The 21823-nt window shown below is 41.6% G+C and overlaps 1 protein-coding gene across 5 annotated transcripts in view; it reads right to left on the reverse strand.

The window, feature by feature from the left end:
* Positions 1 to 16165, reverse strand: part of Rbm33 (RNA binding motif protein 33) — a 108844-nt gene extending 92679 nt beyond the window's left edge. For 3 of the 5 annotated variants that reach the window (XM_074060060.1, XM_020187488.2, XM_020187487.2), the window contains exons 1-2: positions 15704 to 16165; positions 1909 to 1987 (exon numbers count right to left, since the gene is read on the reverse strand). In XM_074060060.1, coding sequence (XP_073916161.1) covers positions 1909 to 1987; positions 15704 to 15746 — 122 coding nt within the window. In that variant the 5' untranslated portion in view covers positions 15747 to 16165. The remainder of the gene's footprint in view (positions 1 to 1908; positions 1988 to 15703) is intronic. The other 2 variants (XM_020187491.2, XM_074060057.1) reach the window with 1 other exon arrangement.
* Between the last annotated feature and the right edge of the window lie 5658 nt (positions 16166 to 21823).

Genomic DNA, 21823 nt, shown 5'->3' on the forward strand with positions numbered 1-21823 from the left:
TTTTACATATGCATGTCCTGTACTCTTCAAAAATGTCAGTCACAAAGACAAAAGCTACAGAGTGCTTTCACAGTAAGAAACAAGGTGGAAACACCACATATGATCCTGAACTGAACGGTTAACTGAACAAAAGAAATTCTTTTTTTTTTTCCCCGCCTTTAACAGACATCACTGGGGGGGATAAAGGAAAATGATGGAGGCGGTGAATTCAACTATGGTATGTTGTTAAGAACTTTTGTAAATGTCACAATGTACCCCCAGCAGAACAATAATAAAGAAAAAGAAAACAAAAAAATAAAGGCTATTACTGGAATTGACAAAAATTCTTAAATGTCTCATTTTGAAAATTACACAATGGTCACATACGTGGAAGTCTTCATTCTACGGAAACACATGCTAAAAAATACACAATCATTCAGAAAATGGCATCTATTATCAAATAGTGTGGGAAAGAAAAATTTTCATATATTTACAGATGGATGGACAGAGACGGAAGGAAGGAAGGAAATCAAGACGAAGTGGCTACTGAGGCTGAAAAAAGTCAAATGGGAGTTGTGCTAAGTCTTGCAACTTTCTTATAAATTATAAAGATTTCCAAATAATTTTTTTATGTTAGTTTTAAAAAAAATAAAAATCCAGAAAAGAAAGATTATAAGTCTGATCTATTAAAGAAAAAACCTTTTGTTTTTTTGGGAGGTGGGTTGGTGATACTGGGGTTTGAACTCAGGACCTCGCACTTCCTACACAGGTGCTCTATCACTTGAGCTACACCTCCAAGCCTTTTGGCCTTGGTTTTTTTTTTTTTTTATAGGGTCAGGACTTGAGTCCTCTTACTTATGCAACACTCCAAAAAGGGTAAAACCCATATTCTCATTCCATTGACTCTCAGTGTTCCTGGATCTCAGCCTCTGGCTAAGACCAGGACTTAACATCAATGGCTCCCCTGGTTCCCACTGGGACCTGGACTGAACTACACAGATTTCCAGCATCTCCATCTTGTAAATGGCAGACTGTGCAGCTTCTCAGTTTCCAAAAATGTACAATTTGATTCTTCATTCTACACCTTTCCTTCTAGCTATACATACTCCTTCTCTGGGGGATCTTTAGTAACACAGTGAAGGAGTCATTGAAGAGCAGCCAACCTTATGTATATCACAAGAGTCAGTTTCCACTAAAGATTACTCTGCACAACTTCTGGGACATGGCTGCTTTCACAGAGAAACCAGGTATTCTTTTCACTGCAGTACATGTTTGATCTTTATCCAACCTATTAACCTTTATTATTAAACACTCTGGTTGCATGTCCAAGGCAATTGCTACATCTTCTCAATACTGTATTCGAGAAGGCTGTAAAAGAACTGTTAGCATTCTCACCCCCACCAGCCCAATTAAGCCCCACTGTGCACTTCCCCACTCATACACCCTCGAGCCTAGTGGAACCGGTCAGAGGTGCCCACCCACTGGACCGACGTCTGTCACAATCGTGATTCTTCTATACCATGTATGCATGTGTGCTCCTGAACAGGCACTTTCATCTTCACTAGCAATCAGGGAAATGCAAATTAACATCAACACATGTTAGAATGACAACAATTTAAAGTCTAGCCAAATACTGGGTATTTATGGCAAACTACTTCAATAAAGGTGCTGGGTATCCACAAAGTCAATGCCACAGCTGAGTAAAAACATGGAAAGACATGGAAGGCCCGTGCTCTGTACAGGCTGGCCCATACAGAACTGGCACAAGGTGTAGTGCCTGGAGAGCCCTCACACTAGCCCTAAAAGGAGGCTCACTCGGGATATATCAGGGAACCAGCACACAATTTTCAGTAAGATCTCTATGTATACTATACCAGTGATAGGATCAAAAAATGTCACCACAGACTCCCAGCAGCAGCAAGCATGTACCTGTCCCAGTCCTCATCTGCAGCTCTTCTTCTCCAGGACCGTTCTGCACCAGGCTTATCGAATTGGTCAAAGTCATCATCTACAAGAAAAATCCATTTATGTCAGTTTTGCTAACTCAAGACAGACACAATGCAAATAACTGGCTACAAAATCAACTTGATTAAAGATTCCTGAACTGACATTTCAAGATTAAAAAATTCCCTAACTAAAAATTTTTAAAAATGTGCTGAACACTATTAGGCATGAAAAATTACTAACAGAACAGTTTTTAAAACAGTAACTTTAATAAAATGTTTCCTTAATAAAATAATGGCTTTAAAATTTATGCTTCTTATTTCATGAAGGGAAAAAAATGCTAATTTGCCATAAATTGAAGAGACTTTTATAATACTTTTTGTAGACTGCACATTTTTTCCAAATTAATCATAGAAAGCAAAGACTTTTTGAGGAGGAGGGGACTGGGGTTTGAACTCAGGGCTTCATGCTTGCAAAGCAGGAGATCTACAGCATAAGCCACACCTCCAGTCTAATTTGCTCTGGTTATTTTGGAGATGGGATCCTGTGCACTATTTGCCCAGGCTGGCCCCAAACCCGGATACTCCCAATCTCAGCCTCCCAAGTAGCTGTGATTACAAACATGAGCCAGTGGTGCCTGGCAAACAAATACTATTAAGACTATTTAAGGAAATAGAGAAGGGCTGAGCAACAGAAACATAATGCAACACATATATTTTAAGTTTTCTAGTACCCCCCATTTAAAAAAAAACTGGTAAGTACACCTTTAACAATCTCCTTATTTAATCCAATATACCTAAAATATTATTATAGCATGGATCCAATGCAGAAAATAGTAATGAATGTTCTACATTTTCCCATACTAAGTGCATACTTTTCACACACAGCACATCTTAACATGGAAAAGCCACATTTCAAGTGCATGGTGGCCATGTGTAGCAAGTGACCACTACAGAGGTGGACAATGCAGAAGAGTAAATGCTGTAAGAGTAAAGCCCTTCAGGGAACTTCATTCCCTCTTCTGTAAAATTTATTTCATAAATTTACTGAAAGATTAAGTGAGATTGTAGTTTAAGACATAGGAAGTGGTAACAGGCCCCTCATACAACTGTCTTTATTATTAGGAAACTCCAGGCACTGCAATTAAATTTCTCATCTTAAACCTGCTCAAAAAGTCCTGCCCAGCTGCAGCAGATGGCTCCCCTTGGTGGAATGCTCCACAGAACCCAAACACCTGTAAAGCCTTAGACATTTTTCTAGCCTGTGGCTGGAAATTAACCACCAAGGTTCTAACAAAGTAGTCTATCAACTCTTACCCAGACCATTTTTTTAAAAAATGACCATTTAGGGACTTGAAGTATGGCTTAAGTGGCAAATGTGCCTGCCTAGCAAATGAAGCCCTGAGTTCAAACTCTAGTACTGCCAAAAAAAAAAAAAAAAAACTGATTAAAGACCATTTAAAGTGTCTGAAAATGATTCTAAACACACATAACAAATGAAAAGATACTCATTACAGAAATATACTAAAACTTGATTATAAACGCAGCAAGAATTCATGGTCCCTGAGCCAGGACCAGCTCCAACTTCCCTTGGCCAGCAAGACTGACTCTAACACAGGTCTCCCTGACTAAGCTCCCAGCTAAGGGCTAGGACTTCTTTACTTCTCTCACTCTCATCTATTTGCTGCTGAGACTCACTTCTGGGAGTGTCAGTGAGAGGAAAGCCCCTCTTCCACCAGGTCTCACTTGTGGACCCAGGTACCCAAGAAGTGACAGCAGAAGCGCCATACTGCAGGGGAAGGATTGGGTTATGGAGAGGACAGGATGGGTGACTAACAGGCACCATTAGTAAACAAGCAAAGAAGAGTAATCCGCCCAGAGGGAGAGTAGGGAGACCAGGACCCATAGCTGTCCCACTATCTAAAATGTGTAGTTTCTAACAACAAATTCATAACACATCAAAGAAACAAAAAAGAATAACCCATAATCCACTGGGAAAAAAGCAGGCAACAGAAACTGCCAGTGAAACTACCAGATTTAACAGAAAAAAAAATAATATTCAGTAGCTACCATAAACATTTTAAAAGCTAAATGAAACCATGATCAAAGAACCAAAGGAAAGTATGACAATGCCACACCAAATAAAGAACACAAATAAAGACAAGGAAAACCCAAACAGAAATCCTCAAACTGAAAAAAACAAAACAAAACAAAAAAAAAACAAAGAATTCACTAAAGGGACATAAGAGTACATTTAAACTGGCAGGACAGAAAGGAAAAAGGAACCTAACATCAGAGACATGTGGGCCATCATTAAGCACCCAATACACTGTCAAAGGAGTGCCAGAAACGAGGACAGAGAGAAGCAGGGAAAACAATGGAAGAAATGCCTAAATACTCATAAAATGTATTGGAAAATATTGACCTATACAGTCAAAATATTTCCAAGTCAAAGGCAAGGAGAAAATATTGAAAGAAACAGAGAAAAACCAATCCTCCCTTACAGGGGAACTGCAGTAACAACTGATTCCCAGCAGAACAAAGACAGTGAGGAGTGGGATAACATATTCAAAGAACTCAAGAAATCTTATATCCAACAAAACTGTCTTTTGAAAAACAAGATGAAACAACATGCACAGAAAAACAGAAACACAGCGGAGCACCAGTGGCTCATGCCTGTAATCCTAGCTGCTCAGAAGCAGAGATCAGGAGGATCACAGCTTGAAGCCAACCCTAGGCAAATAGTTCCTGAGATCCTATCTCAAAAGTACTCAGTACAAAACAGAGCTGGTAGAATGGCTTAAGGGGTAGAGCGCCTGTCTAGCAAGCATGAGGCAACAATAAAAAGGTATTTGTTGCTAGCAGACCCTCTGTAACAGGATGAATTGTATTCTCCAAAAAGATATGCTGACTGCTTACGCCCCCTCTGAATGTCATCTTATTTAGAAATAAGGTGTAAAAGTAAATGCATTCAAGTTAAAAATGATAGACCGGCTATTAACGAACACAGTAAACTCAATGGCTGTTGTCCTGGTGAGAGGAGGAAAATTTGGAGACAGACAGACACAAAGTGAGGGGAAAGCCAAGTGGAGCCAAAGACAGACAGAAAAGGAGATGAGAGACCAAAGACATCTTGTGATGCTCCTACAAGAGCCACCAAAAGCTATGAAAGACCCACAGTTTTTCAATGGGAGTTCAGTCCTGTTAAAACTCTAACATGGACTTCTGGTCTACTGAGCTTTAAAAAAATTTGTTGTTTTAAGCTACCCATTTTGTAGTGTATTTGAATGTACAGACTCATACCTTTCATTGAATTTGAGAAATTCTCAGTCATCATTTCCTTAAATATTGTTCTGCCACTCACTCTTCTCTCCTGGGTACCCCACATATATTTAAGTACACTTGATGGTGTCCTATAGGTCCTTGAGGCTCTGCTCATTTTTTCCCTTTCCTTTCTTCTCACTGACTGGATTATCTCAGTGGCCCTCCAGTTTTGTTCTTTTGTTTGTTCAAATCTGCTGTTGAACCCTCCAGGAAGTTTATTCCAGAAACAAAGTTCCGTTTGTTCTCTTTTGTAATCTGTCTTTACTATTATCCCCTATTTCTTTACACAATGTTCTGCAGATTCTAGGGGTTTCTGTTTATTTTTTGCCTATAGTTTCCTAATGCAATCAGAGCATAATTAAGACAGTTGCTTCAAAGTCTTTGTCTGCAAGGTCAATGTGTAGACTTTACCCTGGGTGGTTCCCCTGTGAATGGACTGTATTTTCCTGGCTTCTTTGTGTGTATCGTAATTTTTCATTTAAAACTGCAGTATCATCAGACCCTCCCCTGTCTACAGACTACTGCCATTACTTAATGAAGGCTCTTAACCATTTCATTAGTGACTTTTCCAAACCATTTCTGCAAAGACTATTATATTCCTTCTTGAATGTGGTCATTTTGAAGTCTCTATTCTTTTATCTTCCCTAGTTAGTCAGTGACCTGACAAAGATTTCATTAAATGTCTCCAGTAAGGAAAAAGGACCAACACTTCAGTGAGACAGGATAAAGTAACCAGGAATCTTGTGTCATGTCCATTAAGGACCAAAAGCTGCAAAAAATCCACTCAACCCCAATCTTCAAAGGACAAGATCCCTCCTGCCTTCCCTAGAACCAGCAGGCTATACTATGATTGTAGCTACTGTCCCCACAGCTGCCAGCCACGGTACTAAGGGCTGGGGAATAGTAGCACCATGTGAAACATCAAAATTCAGATAATACCAACCTTTCTTCATCAGGTACCCCTGTGGAGGCTGTAAGTGTTCAACTAGCCTACCAAGTTCCAAAGCAGGTACCACAACCGTTCTTGCCAACTCAATAATCCTGGACAGACTGCTGGCACTTCCTACTGTAGTATCTCCTGCAATACCACAGACTGGTAAAGCAGATAAAAACATGACCCAGCTGGGTGCCGGCGGCTCACACCTGTAATCCTAGCTACTCAGAGACGGGGATCAGGAGGATCACAATTAGAAGCCAGTCGGGGCAAACAGTCTGCAAAACCCTGTCTTGAAAAAAACCATCACAAAAAAAAATGGTGGTACAGTGGCTCAAGGTGTAGGCCCTGCATTCGAGCCCAAGTACTGCAAACAAACAAACAAAAAAAGACAACTATATACTACTTACTATAGACCCACTTTAGACGCAAAGGCATAACAGACTGAAACTCAAAGGACAGAGCAATACATTCCACGCAAAGAGTAATCAAAGAGAGTAATGGCAGATAAAACAGGAATAGCACATGAACAAGATTTTAATCCAAAATTTTTTAAATCAAAGGATGTTGTATACTGACAAAAGGGTCAATTCATCAAGAATATATAATAAACACATATACACCAAAATATATATAGCAAACACTGACAAAACAGAAAGGAAAAATAGAAGGTTTTATATCAATAGGTGGAGACTTTAATACCCTACTTTCAATACTGTATAAAATATCTGGATAGGAGATCAATAAAGAAAAAGAACATTCGAACAATACCATATACTAACTAGGCCTAACACCCAAAGACAGGACACCTGACCCAACAAGCACAGAATACTCCTCAAATGCACACGGAACTTTCTCCTGAACATACATTAGGCCAAACAGTTAAGTGAGTTTACAAGGCCGCAAAACTGATTAATAACTTTACAAAATTCAACTACTCTATGTATAAATAATGAACTGGAAAATGAATCTCCAAAATTCTTTGTAACTGCCTAAGTATGAAAGATGAAGAAATAAGCCTAACTAAAGATGTAGAAGATCTGTATATTAAAATTTTTTAAATACTGGAAACTAACGACCTAAATGGAGTGATTATACCTTGTTCACAGGCCAAAACTTAAATGCTGAAATGTCAGTTCGCCCCAAACTGACCTCTGGATTCACTGCATTCCCAATCAAAATCTCAGCAACATTTTTTGTAGAAGCTGAAAACGTGAATTCTAAAATTTATACAGAAATATAAAGGACCTACAATACTCAGTATGTCTGTTAAAAAGAACATGTTGGAGAGCTAACATTAAGAATTACTAGAAAGCAACAGTAATTAAAAACTTTGTTATTCACATAAATGTAGTCAAACTATGGAAAAACAGAACAGAACAGCCTTTCAGAATCCACCTGCATATATATGGACAAGTATTTACAAGGATGCAAAGGGCAGCCCTTTCAGCAAAAGGAGCTAGAACAATAGAGAGCCACATGTAAAATAATAGTGATAACAAATAATCCTGAATATGCATTTCATAAAAACACTAAAGAAAATACTTGTTCTTGGGTTAGGCAAAGATTTTTTACAGGTGACAGCAAACCAAATCAATGAAAGAACCACCTGATAAACTGGACATCACCGAAATCTAAAACACCTATTCTCCAAAGGACACCATTAAGAAAATGAAAACCAGCCAGGCTAGGAGACAATCTTCACAATACTGTACAGTGTGTTCCTGGCTCCTGTGCACTCTAGTAGAACCTGAACTCAGGTGGAAGTGTGGGTTGCCTGGGCACCCCTTCTGCAGTCAGCATCTTTAGCGGGGTTTGGTGGAACTTTGAGCCTTGAATATGTAGGATTTGCCCTAACTCTGGAGTGCTGGAACTGAAGGGAATTTGATGTAGAACGACTGTTGAATCCACAACAGTGGGCAAGTCAAGTCGTCGTCTGATATTACAAAGATGACCAAGAGAGGCTGGACAAGGGCCACCCTCACAACACACTGACCCATTCAGTCTCAGATCTCCCTCAATCTGAGGTTTGGGGACTTTATGGCAGTCTCATTACAAAGGCACAGCTGACTGAATCATTTACTAATAATGGCTGTCACTCCCCTCAACCTTCTCTCCTAGGAGGACAGGGATTGAGGGTGACATTTCTAACCCTTTAAACATGTGACTATCTTTCTGACAACTAGCCCCCATCCTGAAACAATCTAGGGCCCCTCTCTAGTCATCTCATTAGCATAGAAGAAAGCTCTGAGCCAAGAACTAGGAACAAAGATCAAATATTTACTTTTCAGCATATCACAATCAGTGTCCATCAAAAAGTCCTGCCCATTGAAAGTCCTGTCCACAGAACCTCACAATGTGACCCTATTTAAAAATAGGGTCTTTGCAGATATAATTAGTTTAGATCAGGTGTGGTAATTTATCTATGGGTAGACACCCAAAGAAATGAAAGCAGGGACTTAAAGATATTTTCATATCCACATTCATGGTAGCATTACGTATGTCAACCAAAAGGTGGAAGCAACTCAAGTGTTTAACAAGGGATAAATGGGTTTAAGAAATGTTTTCCATATGGAATGGAATATTGTTTAGCCTTTAAAAAGAAAAGGAAAGCAATGGAGAGGCTCAAGTGGTACAGCATCTGTCTAGCAAGCTTGAAGCCGAGTCCAAATCCTAGTACCACAAAAAAGAAAGCAATTCTGACACGTTACATCATGGAAACCTTAACGGCATTATAGTCAGTGAAATGATGACTGGAAGTCCTAAGAGGCATGCTAAGAGCCCTGTAAGCCTGTTTTTACTCTTCCTGCGCTCTCTCCAGTCATTTCCCTTCTGTCCTTTTAAACTTCCAATTTCTATCAGTCACAGCAGTTTACAGTAACGAGCCATGCTAGGGAGAACCAAAGGGAAAACGTCTGCGTTATCAATCCAGAGTTTTAGAGGAAGAGCAATGCGTGCCTGAAGGCACAGGGCACTGAGCAAGGCAAGTGGTCAACATCATCTTGTGTGGACAGTCTCCTAATCTAAACCTTGCACTTGACATTTCGGGGCTGGGGGTGTGAATCATCCTCCTCAACAAGACTAAAAGACAGCTACTGGAACTGCTACAACTTTCTGTCTAACATGGAGCAGCTGACATCTACAATGCAGCAACTTGTATTTGCCACTGTCATCATTTCCTCCTCTCTTCCAGAATCTTGGACATGGATCAGAAACATTACAGAACATTAACTTGGAATAGGGTTCCAGCAATTGTCTAGTCAACAGATTGATAGACTTCAGCCCATGGGCCACATAGGGCCTGCCACATGTTCGTCCAGATTTATGCAAATTTGTGTAAATAAACATTTATGGAACACAGCTATACCAATTCAATTATGTATGGTCCATGGCTGGCCTCAAACCATGATCCTCCTGACCTCTGCCTCACAAGTAACTGGGATACAGGAGAACACCTTTATACCCAGTCTCAGAGAGTAAAAAATTTAAAACATACAGGGCAAAAAAGCCAATACCCTAGCATAGTACACAAAAAGAATTATTAAAAATGAGAAAGACATTACTGCCCAATTACAAGAAATAGACAAAAGTACATGAACAGGCAACTCACAAGAAAAAATTAACTGAAAGTAATGCATGGAAAAGATGCTTAATTTCAGCACCAGAAATCAGGAAAACATACATTACAGCACTGAGACCATTTTTCCATCTAGATTAGCAAAAATTTAGATGATTTTAGAAAGGTACAGAAAACAGTACTTTCATTGCTAGTGGAATGATAAAGTTGTACCAACTTTTTTGAGGACAACTTGAAAACAGCTATTCAAATTTTAAACATGTGAAACTTGTAACGCAGTAATTCCCATTCTAGAGGTACCTATCCTCCAGAAATATCTGCACAGCCACACCAAGACCTGTCTACAGATGTTCACTGCAGAATTACACACTACAGTGAAAAAGCAGGTGACTGAGAAGCTCACAGGAAAATGCCTCAACAGCAACGGTGGTTGCAAACACCTCTCACCTCCTGACAGAGCAAGATACCCAAGTGAACACAGCAAACTGCAGAATGTAGGATTCTATTAAAATTATTACAGAGCACACTATGTCAGTGTATGCACAACTTACATGTGCATAGAAAAGGGTGTACTGCCCATGAAAACGGTGACTATATTCATTTCTGATAAACTACATTCACTAAAATTCTTTCAACTGGCAAGCGACAGAGCCAAACATGGTGGAGCAGACTTATCCCTCTACCTAGTCAACAAACACTAAGCTGGAAAAAAGTGCCAGAACCAACTTTCTGGAGTTGTAGAATCTCGTCAAAAGCTTGCATGAGCCAGGGGCAGTAAGGGAGTGTGTGCTGTGATCCTTTTGCTCACTCACCAGCCTGACACCCCAGCCCCTTCCCTTTCACAGAGTGCCCAGTGAAATCAGCTTCCCTTCCAGGGCAGCTGACTAAGGCTAATGGGGTCTGTTCTAAAAATCTGTGAATGCATTGTGACCTGTCTGCTGGCTCCCTGAGGAGTCAACTCTTAAGGGCTGTCTTTATTTTACCCCCTTGGAACTCCCTCAGGCTGAAGTAACAACCAAGGCAGTGTTTGTCGAAAGCATTTAAACACAAACACATATACTACCTTGAGTCACCTGGGGCAGAGAATGGCAGTGCACACAGCAAACAACACAAAGAATAAAAAGGCCCAGCAAAAAAGGAGGCTGGACAGGAAGATACATGAGGAAACTGAAGGGCTCGAGTATGGAGCACATGCCCATTCCCAAATCTGGGCATGTGCCCCTAGTGCTCCTCACTTGTGTTTTGGCCTCTGTGTGAGCAGAAGGTGAGTAAGGCAGAGTTACAGGTGGCCTGCATAAACAATGAAGAAGTGCCTCAGCTAGAGCCAATTTGCAAAGACGGAGGTGTATTTTTTTTTTAACTCTTTTGTGGCTCCAAATATTGAAAGTCTGTCAGATCTCTGATAACAGAATGGAGACTTCAGTAGGGCGCCAGTAGCTTACACCTGTAATCCTAGCTACTCAGGAGGTAGAGATCAGAAGGATCTCAGCTAGAAGCCAGCCCAGGCAAATATTTTAAGACACCCTATCTTGAAACAAACCAACACAAAACAGGGCTGGCAGGGTGATTCACATGATAGAGCACCTCCCTAGCAAACATGAGGTCCTGAGTTCAAACCCGGTACTACCCTCCCCTCCCCCTCAAAAAAAAGACCAGTAACCACACAGGACAAAAAGAAGTCTCTGCAAAATTAGTTTAGAAGTTACTTTAGAAAAGACATAGGAAGCTCATAATAATCAAAGAGTAACCCAGAGGAGACACATTCTAAAATTCCCAAATGACATTGTATTATTAAACATAGCTAGTTTTCAGTTCCAAAATTGAAGCATGTAAGGTACTGGAATTACGCACTCTGAGGAGCTGGAAGAGAAAAACAATGAACAGAGACCGAGGGAACCGATCCACATTTTCAAGTGTACCAAAAGCATTAGGGGAGTGCCAAAAGACAGCGGCAAAGACTTGAACAATGGCTAAAAACTTGCACATTTACTGCATTTCCAAGGAGTTCAACTACCAGCAGGATAAACGCAGAAATCCAACCTACATTATAATCAAACCATCAAAGACCAAAGCTAAAGGGGATCTTGAAAGTACCAAGGGCAAAGTGACTCGCCTTACACAGGGATCCTTGATTAGGTTAGCAATCTCAGAAACCACGGAGGTCAGAAGGTCGTGGAGTGACATACTTAACATGCTGAAAGAAAACTGTCAACCAAGAGTTCTGTATCTGACAAATTACTCTTCAAACTATATTCCCAGATAAATAAGCCTTAGGGAGTCTGTAGATAGATCTCTCCAACAAGAAATGCTAAAAGGAGTCCTTGCTGAAATGAGAGCCAAGATGTTCTTTCCTTCATCCACAGATTCTCTTGGGGGGAGCTAAGAAACTGTGAAAGATTATCTTCAAGGAAAAAGTGTTTAGGATTAACTTGTCACCCACATAGGTAACTGTCCTGTCCACAAGTGAAATTTTATTTTCTTTAGAAGTTCTGGGGTTTGAACTCAGGGCCTCACACTTGCTAGGCAAGTGCTTTACCACTTGAGCCACTCCACCAGCCCAACTATCCACATGAAAATACTTCATTTGTCAGTACCACTGGGGATTCAAGTGTTCCACAAACTTCCAACCCAGGAAACCTTATCTAAATTTTAGCACTAAACAATTTCAAATAAGAAGCTTCTGCACTGTACTGCATTTTTTCTGCCTACTACATACTGACAGATGAAAACACACACAGTGGAAGAACACTGACATAGTAACTCTTGTACACCTTTCATCCTAACAGATTGCAGAACTTCCCTGGACTATCTTCCTTTTGACTATAAATTAAGACAAATGGTTTAATATCTAGGTTCTCACTATAGTTTATTCTTGCTGTAAAATTTTACAAGTTTGAGATCACCAAAGTGGAGGTGGACAATAGGAAAATGAATACAGATGGTACCAACTTAGGATTCAACTTTCAGCTTTAAAACTGTACAAAAGACTGGGGCACGTGGCCCAAGGCCTGAAATTCAAGTGCCAGAATCGCCCCCCACAAAAGAAGCTTGTGCCAAAGTGATGCGTTCATTAGAAGCCACATTTCAAATTCTGGTCTTTTCTCAAGCCAGCTTTACACAGTTCAAATTTCCCCTTGCTTTCTTTGCCCAACTATAGGCTAATGTTAAATATTCTGACCACATTTGTGGTAGGTTTGGCAGGTAGGTGTATTAAATGCTTTTTTGAGCTACAATATCCCAACTTAAGGTGGGTTTATCAGAACATAATCCCACTGTGAAGTCAAGGATTTGTAGACTGACAAATTGTTGATAAATGTTGAAGCTGGGTGACGGATACAATAGATCTTCAGTATCTGCAGGCATCTGGTTCCAAGGAGCCCACCGCTGAGAAAAAACCATGAATGATCAGAATGCACGGAATTCAACACTACATCGTGTAGATGCTTGATTCATTTTTCCCGACACTACCCAATTTCTGCTAAAGATATGCTGCTTTTCAACAAATCTCAAATTTTCACTTTATGACTTAAATTAACTTTTACCTTGCTTTTTGTGAGCCATATTTTCACAAAATTAAGGGTAGGAAAACACCAGATCACACAATTAAACACAACTATAAGGCCAGACTAACTGAGCCAAGGTGTAGAATGCATGCTAGAGAAATTTCAAGTTTTTGTTTTTAAGGTTTCTTTTGGTTTCATTTATTTACTTATGTGACAGGGCTTGGTCAGAACTGTGTGTAAAAAATCCACAAATAAGGCAGGCTTACTTACTGCTCACAGGTTCATTATTCTTTCTACTACTGGGTATGTCTGAAAAATTCCAATTGTAAGATTCATCTAGGAAACAAAATTAAAACATCAATTTCTGGTTCTCCTCACCTATAAAATAAGGCCCCAACACGCTGTTATAAATTCTAAGTGAGAGAATGCACTCCCTTCTAAAGCAGTTCACAAACTACCTCATTAACCATTTTAAAATCATTACTTCCACATTAGGCATATGGTTTTTGTTAAAACTTATGCAATGACTTTTTTTTGTTTTTACTTTGTATTTTGTGGTAAGGAAGCACTAGAAGATCTTGAAACTGACTGAACTATCTGCTCCTATACTAAATGTCCCCAGAATGCCACTTGTGCCTGTCTTGTCTTCAGTATGGAAGAGTTGCTTGGTTAAGAAAGCCAGCACTGCCATTCCTCTATGGTATTATTTGGCTGCAATGGCCAGTGACTTACTGAATGCTATCAAAAGGGGAGGGTATAATGCCCTCTGGATCTAAGCAAACATTCCTATTCTTTACTTTGTGACATTTATTTTGGCTACCCAGAGATTCCATTAGTTTCTGGCTACCTGCAGGATAGTTAAGACCTGTTTATTTAGTAAACATTAACCACTTATGGGTTGGGCATAGTGACACACGCCTGTGATCCCAGCTACTGGGAGGCAGAACCTGGTCTGAGGCCAGCCCCGGGGGAAAAAAAGTATGAGCGAAACTGGGCTGGGGATGTGGCTTGCCTAACAAGTACAAGACCCTGCGTTGAAACCACAGTTCCCCCAAAAATTATCTACTTACTACAAACCACTTAATCTTAAACTGACATACTAAACTATTCAGTGGTTTGTGAAATTAATTTAGGTCACACACATTACTTTTTTTTTTTTTTTAAGACATCTCAACTATGCAGCCCAGGCTGGTCTCAAGCTCAAACTATCCCACCCCAGATTCCCAAATGCTGGAGTACAGGTATGCACCTCCATGCCTTGCTCTACAACTTGCATTTTAACAGTCATTTATTTGAGGTACTGGGTTTGAACCCAGGGCCTCCGGCTTGCTAGGCAGGTGTTCTACCACTTGAGCCACGCCCCCAGCACCACCCTGTATTTAATGTAATGAAACAGAAAATACCAGCACGGTACATAGTATGCAGTGGTGTTTGTCCCCTGACATTTTCTTGTATATATGACTAAACCACTGTGTCAATCATGTTACTATGAACTGCACGTTAAAAAAAAAAAGAAAAAAGGAGGCCTGCGAGCCACTGTGCTAGGTAATACGTTAAACTCAGATATCTAACAAATTCACAACGTGTAGATGTAAAGGAGACATCACCAAACAATGTAAATACTTCTAATTTAACACAAGAAGTCAATTATACTGGGGCAAGACAAAAATTAACTGACAAAATTTAGGATGTAAGTGTAATTTCCTTCCAGATTCAGAAAGAAAACATTCTGATCTTTACTTCTTCATTCGCTTGTCAAATCTTCACTGAGCGCATGCTGCACGCCAGGAACTAGGAACGCACGCGATACTCACAGGCATTCCTGTCCTCGTGGGGCTTACAGGCACTGGGGCGACGACGGATTTAAGAGGCAAGTAAAGAAAGAAAATTACAAGCTGAAGTAAGGACTCTGAATAAAACAGAGGGCTACTGAATGAAGAGGAGGCCGAGGCGGGAGAGGGACGAACTGCAGACAATGGCTTCGCCATCCAAGGGTCTCCTACGTAGAGGTTCTGGAACTCATCCCTGAAGGGTCGCTTCTAAGAATCAACCCACACCACATTTAAAAAAAAAAAAAACCTCAATCGACGACAAGATGTGATTTTACCCAGAACCCGTTAGCGACAGGTGCTCTCTCTGTACAGCGGACGCTTGCAGAAAGACAGACTCCCCGCGGGAACCCAACCAGTGCCGCTCCCCCGACTGCTGCCGACCCCTGACGCCGACCGCCCCTCCTGGGGCGATGAACGCGCGGACGAGCCCCGCGGGAAGCGGCCCGACAATGCGGGGCCGCGCCGGCGCGCACTCCGCCCTCCCCGGCCGGGCCCGACGCCCCGCTGCCACCGGGGCGGACGCTCTCGGACACCGGCGCCCGGCAGCGCGGAGGGCGGCGAAGGCCCCACACAAAGGCAGGCGGGCGGCCGGCCCGCCGCGGCCCACGTACCTCCGGCGCCTGCTCCTCCGCCTGCGCCCAGGGCGGCCGCCATAGTGCTCGCCGCGCCCGGCCTTCAGCCGTCCCCCAAGCCGCGGGCGGGCCGACGGGGCTGGTACGGGCCGGTGCGCCGGGGGAGCGGCGCGGGCCAGTGCCAGCGAAGGGGCAGAGGCAAGGCCGGCGGGTCGCGGTCCGCAGCGGCCCGTCGCCTCCGCAGGAAGAAAACAACACTACGGCAACATGGCCGCGCCGCGGTGCACGCCGGGAGGAGGGGGGAAGCAGGCGGGAGGAAGGGGCCGGCGGGAGGAAGGGCCGGCCGGCGGGAGGACGGGGAGCCCGAAGACGTAGAAGCCCAGGTGGCCCCCCGAGTAGTCGGCAGCACGAGGGACGGTCAGGCGTGCCAAGACGGCTTTCGCCGGGCCAGAAACGCCAAGGCTTAAAGGGAGGCGGGGGCGGCCGCAGGCCGTAGGTCGACTCTGGTGCTGTCGTAAGCGCTTTGCAGCAGTTTGCACAGCCGCGCTTTACGACGGCCGGTCTGCCGTCGGAAGTGGGGTTCTAACGGCGCGGCTCAGCTTCTGCGCGAACCGCGAGCGCCGCGCTCGCGCACGCGCTCTCAGCCGGAGTCCTGGCAGGTGACGCCAAGGAAAGGGGACTGCAGGAGGCGGTTGGGCAAATCCAGGCCCGGGCGGGGCCGGTCTGAAGCAGAGACTGCATGGCCGTGAGTGCGGCTACCGGAAAGAGAAGCGGGGCCGCGCCGAGCCTCGGACGCCAGGGGCTGGCGGGCAGGTGCGCTCAGGTGCACACGTGTCGCCGCACGCCGCGGGGACGGAGAGAGGCAGGGCGTGGGATGAGGTCATCCACCCTGGCTCACGGTGGCCGAGAAAATGTTAAATGTAGAACGGCCAACTTCTGTGTGCTTGAAGTTTCCCTCAAATATGGTGGGGACCCTAAGTGTTCTTGGATTAATACCCTAAGCAGTATTCATCTAAGAACCAAAAATCGGTGGATTTTAGAAAAAAATCTTGTAATTCTATCTGGCAAAATCCCTGTCTCCAAAAAAAATTGTCTTTTAATTCAACCTGGTAAAATCATTGCTCCCCTCCCCCATTAAAAATAAGCCTTGCAAGGGACCTTATTGAATAACTAGGGCTCCATCAGCACATTAACACATTAGATGGCTTGAACTCGATGCCTTTTTTTTTCTATGCAGGACAGAATGCCCAACTCAGATGTCTTCAAGATGCTTTCAGTGGTGGTCTTGAGAAGGATGCCTCAAAAAAATTCACAATGATGCAATAATTTGATCGTTATATAGAGCAGAGTTACAAATCACCTAAAACTGATGTGATTTTTTTTTTTTTTTTTAGGACAAGAGTGAATCTTTTTGGCCATGTTTTATCTGAGGAAAGACAGTCATCTCAGTTATAAACAACCTTAAAAAAACTAGGGCTAGCATCTCTATAAACTTTTAAAAATCAGACATCCACTGGAAAAATTTTTAAACATGTACTTTAATAAGCTCCTTTCCTTATTGCCCGGTTTCACTTTGGGTTAACTTTATGACTTGTTCCAGAAACCTGATAAAGGTGCAGTGTCAGCTGTGGTATGAAGCAACATTGCCTGTGGTAAAAATGACCTCTGATTGGTGCAGCAGTCTGATTTCAGAGCACTGAACAATCCTTAAAACACTTGGCGAGAAGCCATATCTTTATGCTGTCCTAAGCGAGGTTACTCTTAACTAGTGTAGGGTTTAAAAGACGGATGTTGTAACAGGACTCCCTCACCTGTAGATAATAAATGTGTCTATGCCTCTGTGTGTACACGGGTGGGTGCACTTCCTACCTCTGTCCACCAGGAGGGCCTAGAAAACAACAGCCCACAAGTAGTAAGAACAACTAGTGCCTCAATTTTGGCTTCTAAATACCATACCCTAAAGGAAACCAACTCTTTTTGGGAAAATGCCTGATTTTAGGGCGATAGCATGGAAAGTACAAGATGATCCTGGATGGGCTTCTTCCTTCCAGAAATAAAGGAGGCACTCAATAGTAACTGACATATCAAAATGACATAGTTAATGGACTGCCACTGGTTAGATCAGAGGTTAGATAGCTTCAAATTAAACAAGGACAATAACAGAATAAAAAACTGAACCAGGCGACCATGTGTCTAAGCAAATATAAATAAAAGAATTAATTGAAATTTTTACAAAAACAATTCGTCCAGGGCGGGGAGGGTGTTTACTTAAAAAAGAATAACTTCCAATAGAAAAAACTAGAAATTCCATCTTAACTGATCAAAAGAAACATGTTCAGTCATGGAATAAGACAAAACTGTGTGCCACTAACAGAATGCAAGAGAACAGCATCATTTTTGTGATAATCCGATCAAAGATACCTACTCATGTACCAGACTCATCTTGGAGAAACCAGGGCAAACTCAAATTGAAGAATGGTCTACACAGTAACTGGCCTATAGCCTTCAAAAGCATCAAAGTTATGAAGGTCAAGGAAGGGGTGAGGCAGAATTCCAGACTGAAGAAGAGTCATGACAACCACTTACAGCACTGACTAAACTGAATTTTTCAGAGAACTAATGAAACTGAGTAGGGTCTGAAGATGAGAGGGGAAGAATATGAAAAGGTTAATGTTTTGATTTTGATTGTTGGAATGAACATGTAGGAAGAAAGTTTTTGCAACAAATGCACCCAAAAGTACGAGAAATGGGCATCACCAACATATCCTCTGGTGGCTCCCAAGAAAAGTTTACTTTTACTCAGTGTTAAACTTTTAAGTTTTTAAAATTACTTCATAGGAAAAAGAATTATTGCAGGCAAAAGAACCATATAGAACATTTTTTTAAAGCTTCAATTACTACAGTAAGAAAACCCAAAGGAAAAGTTACACAGATGAGACACATTTATGAGAATTTTGGAGTCAGGGTAGATGGGAAAAGATTACCCAGATTATAGCGTATAGAGAGAGTGAGCTGAAGAATATGGATGAGAATGTCAAACAGGTGCTCTAGAAAAACTTTGTATGTTGAAACCTATCCCCACCCAAAGCGTAGATGTGGGGGGTCTTTGGGAGGTGGTTAAATTATGACAGCAGAGCCTGCATGGATGCAGATGAGCCCTTGTAAAAGAGGCCCTACAGAGAGCCCTTCCCCTCCCTCCTGGGAAATGGGCCATACCAGACACTGATTCTGCTGGCACCTGACCTCTAGCTTCTAAGCTCCAAAACTGTCAGGAACAAATTCTGTTTGTAAGACATGCAGACTATGGCATAACAGTGCAAATGGACTAAGACAGCATGCATTGTTGGAGTGGCAGAGGGAGAGAAGAGAAAAAGAGAGCAGGAAATACTTAAAAAGACAAGTTTCTGAGGTTTTGTTTTTTGGTACTGGGGCTTGAACTCAGGGCCTACACCTTGAACCACTCCACCAGCCCTTTTTCTTTTTTTTCTTTTTCTTTTTTTTTTTTCTTTTGTGAATCATTTTTTGAGATAGGGGCTTGTGAACTATTTGCTAGGGGCTGGCTTTGAACCACAATCCTCCTGATCTCTTCTTCCTGAGTAACTAGGATTTTCATCTGTGTCCAGTGAAAGAACTGATAAAAGACAAATACAAAGGTACAGGAACCATTTTTAAGGAAAATAAAAAGAAATCCACATCTAGATACATGTGCTGAAACTAAAAAAATTCAAAGAAAAAAATAAAAGGACAGGAGGCGTGACTCAAGTAATGGAGCACCTGCTTTATAAGGATGACACCCTGAGTTCAAACCCCAGAACCATCAAAAGAAAGGAAGATATTAAAAGTAACCAAAGCAAACTTACACCTCTGGCCATAATAAAATAATTGGGAGACAGAATTCTCTTTATTTTATGAACACCTTGAAAACTGGATATAGTTGAGGGGGTGGAAAACCCACAAACAGTGGACCACAGAACTGTAGCCCAAAAAGAGGAGACAGTGGCCTTATGATGCATTGCCCAGCTTTCTGCCTAAAAGCATGTTCTAGACCATGAGGCAAAAGGGAAGCTCAGTAAAACACTGGGCTCAGTGGCTGGAGGTGACAAGATCAGAGTTTGGAGGTGCTGACATGGGGCAGTAATGGGGGTGCCATGCAGAGAAAGAGCTACCTTGAATTATTACAGGTGAATCTCCAGAAGACTGAAAAAAGTACAATAGGAATAATCAAATCTGTAAGCTGAACAACTCCCAGAGAATTCACACGGCCTGGGAGACACAGTGAAAGGGCCTGATTGAATATCCCAGATAGTCAGTAGAGATCCAGGAAGGGTCGCAGTAGTGGCAGGAATAAAGCAGCCCCAGAGTAAAGATTCCTCTGGCACCTCCTAGCAGCTTTAAAACCTTCCTGGGAAAATTATTGCTAATCAAGTGATTTAATAACCTGCCAAGACAAAGGTCAGTATTCTTTAAAAGAAGATAACCAAATTCACTCAATCAAATAAAAATCTCCAAAGTACAGCATCTAATCAAAAACTACTAGTGACATGAAGAAACAGAATAAATATAACTCATAGTAGGAGAAAACATGACAGATGATGGCGGTAACAGGCAAATAATTTCAAATAATTATTATAAATATGCTAAAGAAATTAAGGAAAACATCCCTATGAGGAAATAGAGGATATGCAGTGGAATTTCTAAAGCCAAAAAACATTTGAAATAAAGTAGTCAGTGAATAGTCATACACGCAGATTAGAAATTCACAGTTCCATCTCAAAGATACACAGCTAGAAGGAGCATCACTCTCATGCTTACAACCAGAAAAAATGCAGGTCTTTTGATCCTAGAGAATCAAGGTTACAAATCAACCAAGTACTGGGAATCTAGGGAGAGACAGACACCTGCGGAGGTTTAAGGCTTTGTTGGGAGTATTTGCTACCTCGGAATGGCAGAAATAGGTAAGATGATGAAGAAAACACAGAACAAAATTAAAACCTTTTGCTCTGAAAGACACTATGAAGACAAAGGAAAGTGTCCACGTATAATGTATTCCCAGACTTGAGAGGCTATGGTAGAAGGATCATGAGTTTGAGGCCAGCCTTGTCAACATAGCAAGACCTTGTCTCAATAAAACAGAGAAAAGGCATAGACTTGGAGAAGATATTCGCAAATCATATATCTGATAAAGGACTAGTATCTAGAATATACAACAAAGAATTTTTAAAACTCAATAGGAAAGCAAGCAATCTAATGCTTAAAACTGGCAAAATATCTACACACAAACCACCCAAGAAGATATACAGATGGCAAATAAGAATATGAAAATATATACATTTTATTGTATGTACATATATAGTGTGTTGTATATATGCCCTTAGTCATTAGGGCAATGGAAATACAGCCACAGTGAGATACCACTGTGAACAGTTAAAGTTAAAAACCAGCAAAAATGCCAATGAGGATGCAGAGTATCTAAAACTCTTATATGCAGTAGGTCATTTGGTATCCATGGATCTATGGTCCCAAGGAGACCCCGCTGAGGAAGAACCAGTAATGCTCAGGACACATAGAGTTGAGGACTCAAATTTCCCTGTATCATACACACAGGAGGCTACATTGCTGTCACAAAAATTACTGTTGACGCATTAAGACTGCTTGCCCATGACTCATTTCATGCTCTTTATCCCAAATACTGCGGATGCTTGTTTCATTATGGGAACTTCTGCTAAGGACATGCCGACTTTCAACACATCTCAGATTTTCACTTTATCACTTAAACTGAGTGCCTTATGTGCCATATTTGGCTTGGAGGATTGCCGTAATTTTATCATGCTTTTGGGGCACTATTTGCTTTTGGGGATGCATGTATTCAAAAAACTAAGGGTAGGGAACAACACAGCAGATCACCCAATGATTTCAACACAACTAACAATAATGCCAACTGACAGAGCCTCTCCTAATCAACTGAGCTGTGTAATGTGCACAGGAGTTTAAAATTTTGGGTTTTAAAAAAATTTTTTTGTGGTGCTGGGGTTTGAATTCAGGGCCTATACCTTGAAGCACTCCATTAGCCCTTTTCTATGATGGGGTTTTTGTTTTGGTTTGGTTTTTTTAAGGTTTTCAGTTTTGTTTTGTTTTGTTTTTTGTTTTGTTTTTAGTTAT

This window comes from Castor canadensis, chromosome 2, assembly GCF_047511655.1.
Source record: "Castor canadensis chromosome 2, mCasCan1.hap1v2, whole genome shotgun sequence".
Lineage (NCBI taxonomy): Eukaryota > Metazoa > Chordata > Mammalia > Rodentia > Castoridae > Castor > Castor canadensis.